Source organism: Enhydra lutris, unplaced genomic scaffold, assembly GCF_002288905.1.
Source record: "Enhydra lutris kenyoni isolate GAN:26980312 unplaced genomic scaffold, ASM228890v2 scaffoldscaffold13, whole genome shotgun sequence".
In the NCBI taxonomy this organism is placed as follows: domain Eukaryota; kingdom Metazoa; phylum Chordata; class Mammalia; order Carnivora; family Mustelidae; genus Enhydra; species Enhydra lutris.
The window spans coordinates 49,083,041-49,097,818 of NW_019154097.1; the positions used below are offsets into that span (position 1 = coordinate 49,083,041).

Sequence of the window (14,778 nt, forward strand, 5' to 3'; positions counted from 1 at the left end):
TTTTTTTTTTTTTTTTTTTTTTTTTTTTTTACTTAGTTATCCTCATCACCTGTGAGGGCTGGGGACTTGAAAACAGGAAATGACCTGGGATGGGATTTTGTCACCTCACATAGATACACATGTGCCCACACGTACCCACACGTGCACACGTGCTGACCACATCCGCAGCACGGGGGCCTGGCCCGGGCGCGTGTGGAGACACTTCTGCAGGCCTGAGACTAAAACCAGACGTGCAAAGACGATACGCCCCCGGGACACGGACCCCAGAAGGGGGTCCCAGAGGTCGGAGAGGAGAGGAGGCCCAAGCGGGCTTGGGGTCCCTCTCATCGAACTCCTAAATGCCCCTCCGCGGCCCTGTGCCCCAGAGAGTCAGGGAAAGGGACAAGGTTGGGGCCAGCTTGGAAAGGCCTCTCTCCGGCCTGAGCATAAAGTCCGTTCTCCATGGAGACGAAGCTGCTGCGAGTTGAGGCGGGCAGGGGCGCCCAGCGGGCCAGCGGCTGGCGTGGGAGCACCAGGTCCAGAGTGGCCGGGCAGTAGCGGCCGGCGGTGACGGCGGTGCAGGGCGCGCGCGGAGAGACCGGGGGGGCTTGACCGGCCGCCTGCAGGGATGCCGGGGAAGGAGGCCCAAGTCAGGCTCTGCCTCCCGGGACCTGCCCTCCCCCGGCTGCGGCCTCCTCTGCTCCCCAGTCCTCACCGCTGCTCGCGCCTGTGGCTGGGGGCCGGTGAGGGGCGGCTGGGCCTTGCTGACCGACCTGGCAGAGTGAGAGGGTTAGCGGCGAGCAGGGGGCCGGCCTGCCGCTGCGGGGTTTAGACTGGGTCCGACAGGGGTTGGGTCTCACCAGTGCCTCTGCCGATGCAGGAGGTGGAGGAGGTAGACACAGCCAAAGAGGAGGACCCCCGACACCCCAAAGATCCCGGCCAGGTCAGCCCGCAGCATGGGAGCTGGCGTCGGGGCAGGGAGCCCTGGGTATAGACAAAGAGGCGCACCAGACGGGTGGCTGGAGCCCTGGCGTCCCTCTCTGCCCCCCCCCCCCCGGCCCCTCTCCTCTGCCCCACCTTGGTCTGTGCTGAGGAAGAGGCTCCCGCAGGCCTCCTGGGAGCCCTCAGGAAAGGAAACAAACTTGCAGCAGAAGGTGGTGTTAGCACCGGGGCTTCTCCCCTCAGACCCTTCTTCCACAGCGAGGGAGATGCTGGTTTTGGTCTCCCAGTGGGCCTGGCGGGCCGGGGACCACTGCTGGATGCCGAATTCTGGATGCAAAACAGCCAGCCTAGTCCCTCCGGCACCATCAGGCCCCCCCGAGCTCACAGTCACCAGGGAGATGGAGCCAGAGCCCAGGAATCCGCAGCGGACGGTGAAGGACGGGGACGCAGCAGCCTCCATCTGAACCTGCACCCACACCTCAGGAGTCCCTGCGGGATACAGACATAGCAGGGCCCCAGGGCCAGGCCTCCCCGCTACCGCCACGTCTTCCGCTTCTCTCCTTGCCCCCAACTCACCAGCAGTGATGCAGAACGTCAGCAGCACCGACAGCAGGACTGGGGCCCGGGCCCGGTCCATGGCTTCCCTCTGGGCCCCGCTCTGGGAGCTGTCGCGGCGGGGACAGCACCTGGGCTTCCGTTCTCATCGCAGGAAGTTTTCATGTGTGAGCGGCCCGGGGAGCCTCGGGGCTCGGTGTTCTCCACACCCCGCCCCACTTCCTCTTCTGTCTGCCTCAGCTTGGCCAACACAGGGCAGTGGACCCCCTTCCTTGCGTGACAAAGCCGCGACGACAAGGTCCTCCCCGTGCCAGAAACTGCTGCGCGTGAGCGGAGCCGTGGCTCAGGGTCCTTCCCCAGCGCTGTGTCTCCGCAGCCACCTGGGCAGGCGCTGGAAGCACGAGGGGCGGGAGAGGGAAGAACCAGGGGTCCCTGGTCTCTCCTTAGGAAGAAGCTTCTGGTCCCCTCCTCCCAGCTAAGGGGTGGGGGAATGTGCAGGAGTTTGGGGGAAGCCAGTGGGGGTGGGAAGGTGAGAGCCTGCCGCTCGCCGCCTCTGCTGACTCTAGCTCAGGCCTCCTTCCCGCCCGCAGCTTCATCATGTCCAGCTGCCCACCTAGTGTCCCCTCTTGGATGCCCGTCACAAACGTACCCCAAACTGCCCTCTGCCCCCCCTGCAGCCACCCCCCCCCCCCCGGCGGTGGAGGGCAAGGGGCTTCCAGCGGCTCAGGCCGGAGGCACAGTCCCCTGGGGCTCTGCTCTGCTCTCCAGCCTGTCCTGAAACCGCAAGGGCTTCCCCTCTGACCACCTTGGCTTTGTCCCGCTCCTCCTGTCGCTTCCCTGACTCAAGCCGTCCCTTTCCACAAAGCACCGCTCTGAACCGCGCTCGCTTCCCTAAGTTCATAGAACAGAAACGAGCCGGGATGCTGCTGCGAGCGGAACGCTTTGCCTCTTGTCCTGGCCTGTGCCAAGCTTGAACGCGGGGTGAGAGGAGTTTGGTGAACCAGGGTTAGAGCCGAGGGCCTGTGCTGAGGACTTTTTTGGGCCAAGGTGTGGTCAGAACCGAGACGTGGCCCGGCCCCAGAACCACGGTCCTGTGAGGCCACACTTGCCCACGTGCCCGTTCCAGTGCATTCAATCCCGTCTCCCCAAATCCGTCTCTTGGGCAGACGGTCCTCCCACCCACGACTGAAAACCCAGGGAGCCGGGCCTCCAGGTCAATCCCTTCACTGCTCCGGCCCAGTGAACACCCTGTCAACCCGGTAACCTTCACTTGGATCCCACGGACCAATCTCCAAACCTGACCCAGACCCGCTCGCGCCACTTCCTCCACTGCTGTTGCCCTCACAGGGTGGGAGCCCAGCTCGGGGCGGATGCGGAGCTCAGGGACGTTCGTAACCTCGGCCTCCCCTGCCTGGAAGCCCTCCTCCCACCTGTTGAAATCCTCCCCACGTTGCAAGGCCCAAATGCCACCACCTCCAGGAAGCCGTCCGGAGTGAACATTTCCTTCTCCAACAGCCACTGACCGGCGGTGGGCCCTGGGCGGTGGCTGCCTGGGGACATTCTGCTGGGCTGACGCTAAGCCCTGGGGGGACGGCGGTCTTTGAGAGCCCAAGCACAGGAGGGCAGAGCACTGCTTGGTGGGTGGGACAAAAAAAAGCAGTGGCACAACTACTCACCCACATCTTCCGTTTGTCTTGTAACCCACACTGTCCCCTCAGTAAATTCTCACTGTAGACGATTTAAAACAACAGAATAGAGAACATCAAAGTTCCTTTACTTTCCCACTCCTTCCCATTCCCCTCCCCATTTTCTCATAAGGTTCAGACTGTCCATATTTGATCATTTCTGGATTTTGTGCATGACCCAAGAAGACCAAATTATAAAAATAACATTCTGTGTTTTGCTTTTATCCCAAACTCTACGAAGGGCTTCCTTTTAGCCCCTAAAGAATTTAATCTGGGGATGGTGTAAGACAGGGCGACCTTTCGGGTAGAGGGGCCGCTGTTCTGAAGGGCCACCTTGACCATAAATGCTTACAAATGACCTACTTCTGGATCCTCTCTCCTAACCTGTCGATGCATCTGCTAAGTTCTGTTTCACTTTCGCAGGGGCCCGAGTAGAAGCTTTTGTTTTGATGTGATGACCCTTGTCCTTCCTCAAAACTCTCTTGGCTATTCCTGAATAGTTTCCAGAATTTTGAGCTCCAGAGACATGGGTCATTAAAGTTGCCACCAGAAGCCCGTTATCATCGGGCCTGCGTTGCTGGGCCTGTTCCCTTTTGGACCCAAAGGCACACGTCTGAGGACGTGGGTCTAATGGCCGCGGGCGGCTCGGGCTTTCTCCCGGCAGCCATGCACCGCTCCCGTCCCGCTGCGGTAATAACCGCCGCGATCAACCTCCGGAATTAGGCCCGCGGGGTTGGACTGTTGCCGCAGTTTCCTAGTTCTGCAAGCTCCGGAGGAACCGCCTCGCCTCGTGAAGCCGCAGACCCTCCGGCGGGTTACACTCTGCCTCCCAGGCTGGCTCCAGCCCTCCGGGAATGCTGCAGACCAGGGTTGTGTTTTTTTTTTTTTTTTCTAAGATCTTATTTTTAAGTAACCTGCATGTCCCACGTGGCGCTCTTGCTCACAACCCCGAGATCCGGAGTCGCGCGCTCCAGGGACGCAGCCAGCCAGGCGCCCTTGGTGACCGTCATCCTAGGAGACCCTCCCCACCTGAGTTTGCAGAGTGAGACTCGTTAACTGATCCTTCTCACAAATATTTTAAATGTTGTGAAAAGGCCATTTGTGTGCCCCTATCAAGGGATATGAGCGTAGCACTGGGGTGTGCACCACGTGCTGGGGTTGCTCTGAGCAGGTCCCGCAGAGCAGCGCCACACTCGCCGTGACCTCCTGAGGAAGTGACTTGCCCCGGGCGCAAAGCTGGTACACGGTGAAGCCAGGATTGGACAAAAGCTTTAGCCCCAGGACCCACACTGTTTAAAATTGTGCCCAACGGCCTCTCCCACATTTAAAAATGTTAAATGACAGGGTTTTGATCAAAATCGAGCGGTCCTCTGCCCCATCCGTGAGAAGCTGTGCTCAGATCCACGGCCGGGCTTGCCCATCCCCGACGCGCTGCTTCTCCGCAAACAGATGCTCTCATCCTCCCGCCGCTGCTCCCCCACTCAGCCCCTTGGCGGGCTCTCAGCTACCGCGGTCAAGCAGATCTATGCTCCTTCAGGTTCCCCAGGATTCAGGGCTCCTCGGCCGCCCAGAGGTCTTCTCTGGTGTCCCAGGCTTCCACCGGCTGGTCACCCCTCCTCTGGGCTCCGCTCCCGGCTGACCCCCACCCTTAGGGGCCTGTGTCTCGGGCCAGGCCAGCTCCATACCCACGGCTCACAGGGAATCTCTGCTCAAGAAAGACTTTTGTGGGTCCTTTCCAGACCTTGTGTGCCGCCCTGCCCCAGGGACCTACAGAGGTCAAGGAAGACTTCAAAATGTCTCCTGAGGAAATAAACCTTCCCCAATCCCGCCTCCCTTATCCTCTCCTGCCACCCCAGAACAGACTCTCCTTTCATCCTCCAACATCCCCAGGCAGTGCTTTCTGGAATTCAAAACGCAGGATGACTTACCTGTTAACCCAAGACTTTTCTCCGCAATCTGAAAAAAATCTCTTTGCTTTATGATTTAGGGGAGAATACCAGCACCTCACCTTCTGGCAGAGCTCCTGGTCTCAACAAAGATTAATAAGAAAAAAGTCTTAATTGAACAATATTTAAAATAATTAAAAGCTATTATTCGGGGCGCCTGGGTGGCTCAGTGGGTTAAGCGTCTGCCTTCGGCTCCGGTCATGACGCCAGGGTCCTGACATCAGGCTCCCTGCTCAGCCGGGGGTCTGCTCCCCCCGCCCCAAGCTCCTGTGTGTGTGTGTGTGTGTTCATGTGCATGCTACATACATGTGCTTGCTTTCTCCAATCTTTAAAACAAAGGGGGGGCTGTTACTCAACAGTGAGCTACCAGGCAAGGCACAGCGGTCCCCTGAAAAGCACCGCTTGGTGCCACCTGTCAACCCAGGCGAGGTCAGCCTGTGCGGCGGCCTCCACCTCTCTCACCCAAGCTGCCTTCAGCTCCGGTTCCCCCTTGGCCAGCGCCTGGCCACTCAGGGCTGCTGCTCGGCGGACGCCCCGCCTCTGTCGGCAAGAGGTTTACCAGCGTGTCATCCCGCCGAGCTGTGGGTTTTGGGGGGGGCGGGGGGTGTCTCCAGTGGTGCCCAAAATAGGCCCTGCTGTCCTGCAAGACAGACCGATTCCTGCTTCTCACTTTTAAAGAACACAGCGAAGTGACCTTCCGGGAGCACTCAGGGACTCCGATGCGCTCGCCGGGATCCGAATGCTCACGTCGGACCAGACCCGCGTCCGAAGCGAGACACGCAAACCCGGAGCTGACGATGGACCGCAGCGCCCGTGCCCTGAGGTGCCGCCGCGGTGTTCGTGGTCCTGAACCACGCACGTCCCCCTCTAAATGCACGGCCGCTGTATTTGGAAATCATTTTTGACCTGTTTATAAGTCTTTCAAGGGAAAAATTTCAGTGGGTTTTAGCTCATCTATTTAAAAAAAGTAAACGCAGCCAAAGGAGCACCTGTTCCATGTGGATTTTTACACGGTTTTGAGAGGTACCCCTCCCAGTTATGTAGACCACAAAAAAATAATTACCAAAATAAACTGAACTTTCGACAAGAACCTGCAAAAACGTTAGACCGTGATTTAAAAATGTTTATTTTTTTTTTGCTTTTTTTTAAAGATTTTATTTATTTGACAGAGATCACAAGTAGAGAGGCAGGCAGAGAGAGAGAGGGAAGCAGGCTCCCTGCTGAGCAGAGAGCCCGATGCAGGACTTGATCCCAGGACCCTGAGATCATGACCTGAGCCGAAGGCAGCGGCTTAACCCACTGAGCCACCCAGGTGCCCTATTTGCTTTTTTTTTTTTTAGAGCAGAAAGGTATTTTGTACTAATATCTCAAAACATTTATTTCATTAACTCACCCATTTTTTTTTTTTTTGAAAGAGCAAGTACGAGGTTGGGGGGTGGGGTGGGTGGAGGTCAGGGCAGAGGGAGGGGGAGAATCTTAAGCTCCACGCTCTGCACGAACTCCAACTCAAGGCTAGGTCTCCCAACCCTGAGCTCATGACCTGAGCTGAAATCTAGAGTTGACACTTAACCGACTGAGCCGCTCGGGCATCCCAGCCGTTACATTTTTCATGTGTATAATAAACCGGGGCATCTAGATGGCTCAGTGGGTTAAGCCTCTGCCTTCAGCTCAGGTCATGATCTCAGGGTCCTGGCATCGAAACCCACATCGGGCTCCCTGCTCAGTGGAAAGCCTGCTTCTCCCTCTCCCACTGCTGGTGTTGCTGCTCTCACTGTGTCTGTCAAATAAAATCTTTTAAAAAGCAAACTACTGGTAAATGTTTATATAATTCTTTCCCCTGGCAGACCTGCCCAAACTTCCGGAGTCTTAGGATACCAAGGTTCTGTTTTAGTTACTAGTGCTACATCACGAACTGCCCTACGTCTAGTGTGAACATTTTATAGTGCTCAGACTCTGGGTCAGGAATTTGGAAGAGGCACAGAAACGATGAGGCCTGGGCCTTAGCTGGATGACTCAGAACCTGGGCGTCACAGTCGGGTTCACACGCGAAGCACATCTGGTTGTTGATATGGACGTACGCGGGGACTTCAGCGAGGGCTGCTGGCTGGCTCCCCAACCATGGTCTTTCCATGGGGCTGCTTGGGACTGTCTCACAATGTGACTGGGCTCCCAGAGTGTCAAGAAACAGGACGTTGGAAGCTGCTGGTTTAATTCCGGGTTCAGGGACTGGCAGAGCGTCGTTCCACCACGTGCTATCAATCAAGCAATCGCAGAGCTCATATTCCAGGGGAGAGGACCTAGACCCTCAGTTAAGAGCGTCAAACCGTTTGGGAGCATGATGCGGAACTTGCCTTTAAGACTGAGGCTCAGTTCACCCCCCTGCACTATCTGGGTGCAGAAAGACCACGTTTACCGAGCTGCCGAGTTTCTCTCTCGATCTCGGAAGTAACCTCAGCTTGGCTGGTATTTAAATAACTTGGGAATTTTTCTCCTCCTGGATCCTTAGTGACCTCTATATCCTCACCTTAGTTTTCCCTTCTGTTCGCAGATCCCATAGGAAGGGCTCCTCTCCCTGGACCTGTTCCCCCTGAACACAGATTAAAGCTCTCCGAAAGGGTCAGCTGCCTTTCCAAACAGACTCTTAAACCCAGCTTCGGCGTCTGTCTGGGGGAGACGGTGCTGGGGAGGAAGGGAGGAGGAGGAAGAAGAAACAGACTTGGCTGAGCGACCAGATCACAGAAAGTCAGGGTTCCTTTTGCACAGCCCACAGTTCCTTTTGGATACAGCCCCGACTGGCTGTATCCAGCCTGGGAGACCACGGGGACGACCCGAGGTTAAAGCAGATGCCCAGGACGGTAAAGAAATGGAAATCATCTCTAAATGGAGGCTGAAAGGCTTAAACAGTCAAAGTAGAAAGAGACGAGAGTGTCTGCACGTATCTGAGTGCCCGTCGGGGGGGAAAGAGAAAGCGGAGGTGCTGTGCTCTTCTGGGAGAACAAGAACAGGAGAGTTTTAAGGAGGCAGTTTCCAGAGGTGGCCTGAGCGAGAGCGATGGTGGCAATGAGCGGAGAGAGTGACGGATGAGGTTTTGCAGAATGACTTGACAGGACTTGGCGAGGAACTGGCTGGGGCAGACAAGGCCAAGGGAGAAGACAGCGTCGAAGTCTTGCATTTCGGGTTTGGACATATAGAGGCCCTTTTCTAAGTTTCCTTCTAACTCAGACACAGATTCTACACAATTTCAAGTTATAATAGGTGTCTTAGGGCTGAAGTCATGAATTTCCCTGGGTGTACGGCCTGTTCTCGGTGTAGGTGAGAGAGGCCGCCTTCAGCCGATCGGGTTCTGCCCACCCTCCTCGGTGTGCGCTGTCCTCACCAAGAAACCGCTGCGAGGCAGCCAGAGTCTTCCTAGTGCCTCTGCCTCACCATGTGTCCCGGTTACTAAGCATCCTCGAGCTGGTGCATGAAGGCACCTGGGGGCACGTGCAGGGCCAGCGTCCATCCATCTGTACACCAGGCCACGGGGCAGCGAGGCAGAGCCGCTTAAGACACCAGCAAAGAACCCGATGTGATCAGTTTAACAATCTCAAGCCACACCCCGGGAACCAGCTGCTTGAAACGTGTTTATTGAGCTAGTTGCTGCGGCACAAAGGCTGCTGGGAAAGCTGTTCCCAAAATACAGAAAACGACTGGGCTCTTTCCACCCAGCACAGGGAGGCAGTGCCTCTCCAGGGCTGAGGTAAAGCCCCCACCCCCTCCAGACACAGCAGGAAAAGGCCCCATCCTCAACACAGGGACAGAGCCAGGGAGCGTTAGGAAGGACAGGGGGCCCGAGGATTCTCTATGCCACCGTCATCAGAGGAAAGGGTTAGGTTAGGAAGGTGCAGCCCACCTCTCCTTCCCAAGGACAGGGGTGGGGCCTGGAAGTAACGGTTCCTTCTGCTGTGTTCTCCCGCTTGCCTTTTCCAAGGTGAGGTGGGGAGTGGAGGTGGGGAAGGACCCAGGATCCTGTCAGAAATCCTGTAACGGGAAAGATGAAAACAGAGACAAAACAGCCCAAAGGGCAAAGAGGTGACCATTCCAGTTCTCCTCCTGCCCTCCCCCCACAGCTACTCCGAAGCTTCCTAGAACAGCAGAGAGAGCAGGCCACGGCCTGTGGCCTGTCTTGCCACCTACTGCCCTGGCACACGGGTTACCCGCCAGCACCTCCCAAAGACACACGGCGCCTCGTAACCTGCCTTCCGCAGCCTATGTGGGGACACTCACCTCAAGGTTCAGCTCTGTGGAATCTAGGAGGTCCAGCCCGTGCTCGCTGGGGGAGGAGTGCTGGGGGAGGGGTGCAAGTCAGACGGGCCCTTCCATCCCACGTCCCACCGCAAGCAATAACCACGGTGGGTCCCTGCACCCGCTGGCGGGGGGGAGGTGTGGCACGGGAGAAGGGGACTACGGGCAGGAGTCAGACCCCACGGTGCCGCCTCTCCTGGTTTGCCAACTGAGTCCCCTAAATTTGTTCAGTTTGGAACCCCAAACTGGCATTTTCCCTGAGGGATCTTTAGGAAAGGCCATTTTTATTTTTTTAAATTTAATTTTTTTTTTAAAGATTTTATTTATTTATTTGTCAGAGAGAGAGAGAGAGAGAGAACACAAGTAGGCAGAGAGGCAGGCAGAGACAGAGAGAGAAGCAGGCTCCCCACTGAGCAAGGAGCCCGATGTGGGACTTGATCCCAGGACCCTGGGATCATGACCTGAGCCGAAGGCAGTGGCTTAACCAACTGAGCCACCCAGGCGTCCTGGAAAGGCCATTTAAAAAAAAAGATTTTATTTATATATTTGACAGAGATTACAAGGAGGCAGAGAGGCAGAGAGGCAGGCAGGGAGAGAGGAGGAAACAGGCTCCCTGCTGAGCAGAGAGCCGGATGCGGGACTCGATCCCAGGATCCTGGGATCATGACCTGGGCTGAAGGCAGAGGCTTTAACCCACTGAGCCACCCAGGCACCCCAGGAAAGACCATTTTAATAGAGGCTTTACTCTCTAGTCCCTGTTTGAAGACATCATTGCTTTTTCCCTTCTGAGTACAAAACCCTCCATTCCCCTGAACTATTCTATTCTGCCCCCCCCCGCCTTTTTTTCCTCCAGAAAGAACAGAGAAGGGAGGAGAGTAACAGCAGCAGACCCAGAATCTTCTTCAGTTCACAAGCTCCCTTTGAAAGATGCAGAGGCCAAGGAGTTAAGAGAAGCTAACTTGGGGTGCCTGGGTGGCTCGGTCGCTAAGCAGCTGCCTTCGGCTCAGGCCACGATCCCAGGGACCTGGGCATGGAGCCCCTGTCATGTGGGGCTCCCTGCTCAGTGGGGAGCCTGCTTCTCCCTCTCCAACTCTCCCTGCTTGTGTTCCCTCTCTGCCAAAAAATAAATAAAATCTTAAAAAAAAAAAAAAAAAAAAAGAGACGCTAACTTGACAAGGTGGTGGAGCCGAGGACTCCCATCACCTCACAGCTTCCTTGTGCTCCTGCGGGGCCGAACCGCTCGCTGCGCCATCTCTAGCTCTGGGGATCCTTTCAACTCTTAGAGGCAAAATACTTATACGGAGATTAAGGGCGGGGTGAGTGTTATTTGAGTCTTTTTTGGTATTTTTAATTGGTTTTCCCTCCCTTCTTTAATAAAAGTCCAAGCAGAGTACAAAGCAACTTACAAATCTCCCTCCTTTACCCTGTGATTCTTTAAAAAAAAAAAAAAAAAAATCCTGAGCAGCTTTCAGGAAAAGGGCAGCGTCAGGACAGCAGAGGAAAGCCGTTCGGGCTTCTCTGTCACGGCGCCTCCAGCTCTCGAAGGAGAAGGGAAGCCGGGCCAATCACCTTGTCTGCGTCTTGCCATTCTTCGTTGAGCTCGTTGTGAGCTTCCAGCTCGTCCTCGTCCTCTTCCATCAGGCTGAGTCTGAGGACAGCAGCGAAGAGCAGGGGGTTTCGCGCTGCTGTTCACACAGGAGCCCGGAGGGTCTCTGGGAGGCACCGGGGGAGGGGTGGGCAGCAGGGGTGGGCGTGCAGGGAAAGGGCTCCGGGGCCCCCTGCTGCTTGTGCTGGAGCAGCTCTCCTCCTGTCAGTGCCGCGTGCCGGGGGCATACACTATCCGGAAGGAAGGGGTCTGGGATCCAAACATGTCCAAAGAGCATGGGCACAGCAGCAGTGGTTAGGGGAGAATCCCTCGCAGTGACCGCCAAATGCGAAGGGGGGACGGAATGTGATGAGGCTCACCGGGTCAGCCGGGTGCCCAAACCAGGACCTGGAGGGTGGAGCAGAGTCCGGAGACGCCGTGGACTCGAGAACCTTGACCTCTGGTTACCTGAGAGGGGCTGGCTGTTGGGAATGAAGTAGGATCAGGGATGGGGATAAGAAGGGGGCGGGGGGGGGGGAGGTTACAAGGGAGAAAAGCGTGTAGGGAGAAAGAAAATCTCAAAGACAATGGGAAATGGGACAATGGGAAATGGGACGATGGGAAAGGCAGAGGGACGGACCCAGAGGACGGAGTGCCTCGGGAGGATGGAGAGAACAGAAATGGCAGCGCGGAGGCAGCCAGACACCGAGACCAGATGCCCAGATGCTGCTGCCCTCGGCCCTCACCCTTGGGTAAGCTCCGGTTCTGAGCTGCCTTCTTCCTCTGCCTCTCCCAACCCCCTCAGAGGCTGCCCCCTCTTCACGGCTGTGGAGGTGAGGGTGGGTGAAGGGGGGATGCTGGTCAGCTGTAGGCTCTCTTCCTGGGACGGACGGACATCCTCCCTCTGCCGCCTGGAGGGGCCTGCCGAGAAACAGGTGTGCGTCTTTTAAAAAAAGAAAAGGGGGGGCGGCGCCTGGGTGGCTCAGTAGGTTAAGCCTCTGCCTTCAGCTCAGGTCATGATCCCAGGATCCTGTGATCGAGTCCCGCATCCGGCTCTCTGCTCAGCGGGGAGCCTGTTTCCTCCTCTCTCCCTGCCTGTCTCTCTGCCTCCTTGTGATCTCTGCCTGTCAAATAAATAAATAAAATCTTTAAAAAAAAAGAAACAGGTGCGCGTATTCACTGCAGACCAGGTACGGCCACAAGATGGCTTCCTACGTTTTCAAGACCTGCCCAAGGTCTGGTTTGTAAAAGTTAAGAAAGAGAATGGAAAACCTCTATGGCCTGGTTATGTTAGGACTGAAAAGGAGTATAACCCTGCGTACTAAAAAGGCTTACAACATGGTATCTAGGACTTGCTCAAGGAAAACAAAAACAAAAACAACAACAAAAAAAGGCTTAAAATAGCTGTAGAGTTTGGAGACCAGAGCCACGAGGACGGAAGCAGGAGGACTTAGCAAGAACAGAAAAATGGGACACTAGATTTTCTAAAAGCCAGGAACAATGAGATGACCGCCTTGCCGGCCAGTGCTGATCTGAAGAGGAGCCCCCGGGGCTCACGGTGTTAGTCTCTCCTGCAGAGACCCGAGAAGGCAGAAGAGGAGGAAGAATCCAAGTTTATCTCAGAAAATAAATCCTTAAAAAAAAAAAAAAAAGCCAAATTGAACACAAAAATAAGCCACACGCATGACTCTGCCTCCCCAGGGAGGACCAGGCAGACCTTCCTCCTCTCCCCAGCCTCGTCGTGGTGCGATGCCCACGGGCTCAGCCCTTCGGCCTCCCCCGTCCTCCATCTGCACCGGCTTCCTTAACCACGTGGGCAGGTTCACATTTTTTAACGTCAGCTTCCAGATTTATCTCAGGTGTCTGCCTCTCCCCTGAGCGCCAGACTCCTGTGCCCAGCTGTCTGCCCAGCATCTTCACCGGCAACGACACGCTCGTACTCAGGTCCTGGTCTGCTCAGGCCGCACTTTCCCCATCTCCGTCGGCAGCTGTGCCCTCAATACCAGTTGTTGGGTCAAAATCCTTTCTACCCGGCCAAGTCCACCCTCCACTCCTGTCTCAGATCCCACATCCGGTCTGTCAGGACATCCCATCCGTGATTCCTCAGAACTGTATTCGGGATCTGGCCACTTCTTCCCACCTCCACCAGGCCCCCCAGTCTAGCCAGTCCGCGGCTTCCTTGCTGGTGGCTTCTGCCCTTGCCCAGCTACGGCCAATCTCTCAACACAGCAGCCAGCAGGATCCTTTAAAAACAGAAGGCAGGTCCTGTCACTTCTCTGCTCAAACACTCCGTTTTCCCATTTGACTGCTGGGTAAAAGCTGGGTAAAACTTTGGTCTGATATCGCACATACTCTGTTCGCCGTCTGGCCTGCTTGGCTGTGCTCAGAACATGACAGGCACATGCCTAGTCTCAGGAGGACACTGCGGCTCCTGCCTCCCCGCTGTCTGCTCACCCCCTTCCTGCCTCCCACCACAGCACACGGCACAACCCGCCACTTCTCTAAAGGAGAGATTTGTCTTTTTGTGCACTGCCCTATGCCCAGCACACAGCGCTCAGTCGGGATCTGTTGCATGAACAACGGAACCCGTCTTTTCCGTTTTCTCCTACGTCTACAAACGCGCTGTTTTAGGCAAACCGATCGATACACCTGCATGCTCGGCTGGCACATGCCTTCCCGTGACCTGCTTGGGCCGTCCGCGAGCTGCTCAGCTGCTCCTTCCTCTGTGCAGCTCACGTAAGTCTCACCCCTTTCTCAAGCTCCAGCTTCAATTTCATCTTCCTGGTGAAACCTTCATCAGCTTCAGATCAACTAAACTCAAAGGGATACCTTCCTTCCCTCAATTCTATAGCGCATCTGTCCATTCTCAAAACCCTTCGGAAGTTACCGTTCACAGGTGACTATTCATAACTTATATTTTCTATAAATGCATTTTCTCTATTAAACGGCTGCTTGAGGATCCTTCCCAGCATCTGAAACACCTAACACAGTATCATGCACAGACTAGGTCCTTAACGACATATTAGTTAACCCATCAAAGGAGTTTCCTGGTGATATAAAAATACTTTCAAGTGGTACACCCAAGACATAAAAAGATTAACACTCTACCTCACATTATATACAAAAATTTACTCAAAATGGATGACTGACTGAAGTCTAAGAGGTAAGACTAGAAAACTTTTAGAAGAAAACACAGGTGTAAAATCTTCATGATCTTAGATTAGGCAATGACTTTTCAAGCTATGACACTAAAGCCCAAACAACAAAAGAGAAACTAAATAATTGGGATTTCTTCAAAATTAGGAACTTTTCTTTTTCCTTCAAGGAAATGAAAACCAACCCTCAAAGTGGGAGAGAATTTTTGCCTATCATATATCTGATATGGGACTTGTACCTGGAGTATATAAAGAACGCTGACAACTCAACAAAAAGACAACCCGACTTAAAAACGAGCAAAAGAAAAACCCGCAGCGAATACCATTCTCAGTGGGGAAAAGCTGACCGCCTTCCCACTGAGATGAGGAACACGACGAGGATGCCCACGCTTGCCACTATTGTTCAACATAGTACTGGAAGCCCTAGCAACAGCAATCAGAAAGCAAAAAGAAATAAAAGGTATTCGGATTGGCAAAGAAGTCGTCCAACTCTCTCTCCACAGATAACACGATACTCTATGTGGAAAACCCCAAAGTCTCCACCCGTAAATCATCAGAACTCATACAGCAATAGGACAGGATACAAAATCAATGCACAGAAATCAGCTGCTTTCTTAGACGCTAACAATGAAACTGCAGTAAGAGAA

General features: G+C 55.0%; 2 protein-coding genes across 2 annotated transcripts in view; both read right to left on the reverse strand.

The window, feature by feature from the left end:
• Window positions 1-29: 29 nt before the first annotated feature.
• On the reverse strand, window positions 30-1,649 carry LOC111146048 (PVR related immunoglobulin domain containing). The gene is given in 6 exon segments (XM_022501425.1): window positions 30-599; window positions 695-752; window positions 840-963; window positions 1,057-1,410; window positions 1,498-1,549; window positions 1,551-1,649. Coding segments are annotated over 6 exon segments (939 nt in total). The 5' UTR covers window positions 1,626-1,649; the 3' UTR covers window positions 30-323.
• A 7,430-nt stretch (window positions 1,650-9,079) lies between these two features.
• LOC111145927 (stromal antigen 3) overlaps window positions 9,080-14,778 on the reverse strand; it is a 37,121-nt gene continuing 31,422 nt past the window's right edge. Inside the window, exons 29-33 of the mRNA XM_022501244.1 lie at window positions 11,733-11,897; window positions 11,357-11,474; window positions 10,961-11,039; window positions 9,374-9,433; window positions 9,080-9,127 (exon numbers count right to left, since the gene is read on the reverse strand). Of these exons, the coding sequence (XP_022356952.1) occupies window positions 9,119-9,127; window positions 9,374-9,433; window positions 10,961-11,039; window positions 11,357-11,474; window positions 11,733-11,897 (431 nt within the window). The 3' untranslated portion in view covers window positions 9,080-9,118. The remainder of the gene's footprint in view (window positions 9,128-9,373; window positions 9,434-10,960; window positions 11,040-11,356; window positions 11,475-11,732; window positions 11,898-14,778) is intronic.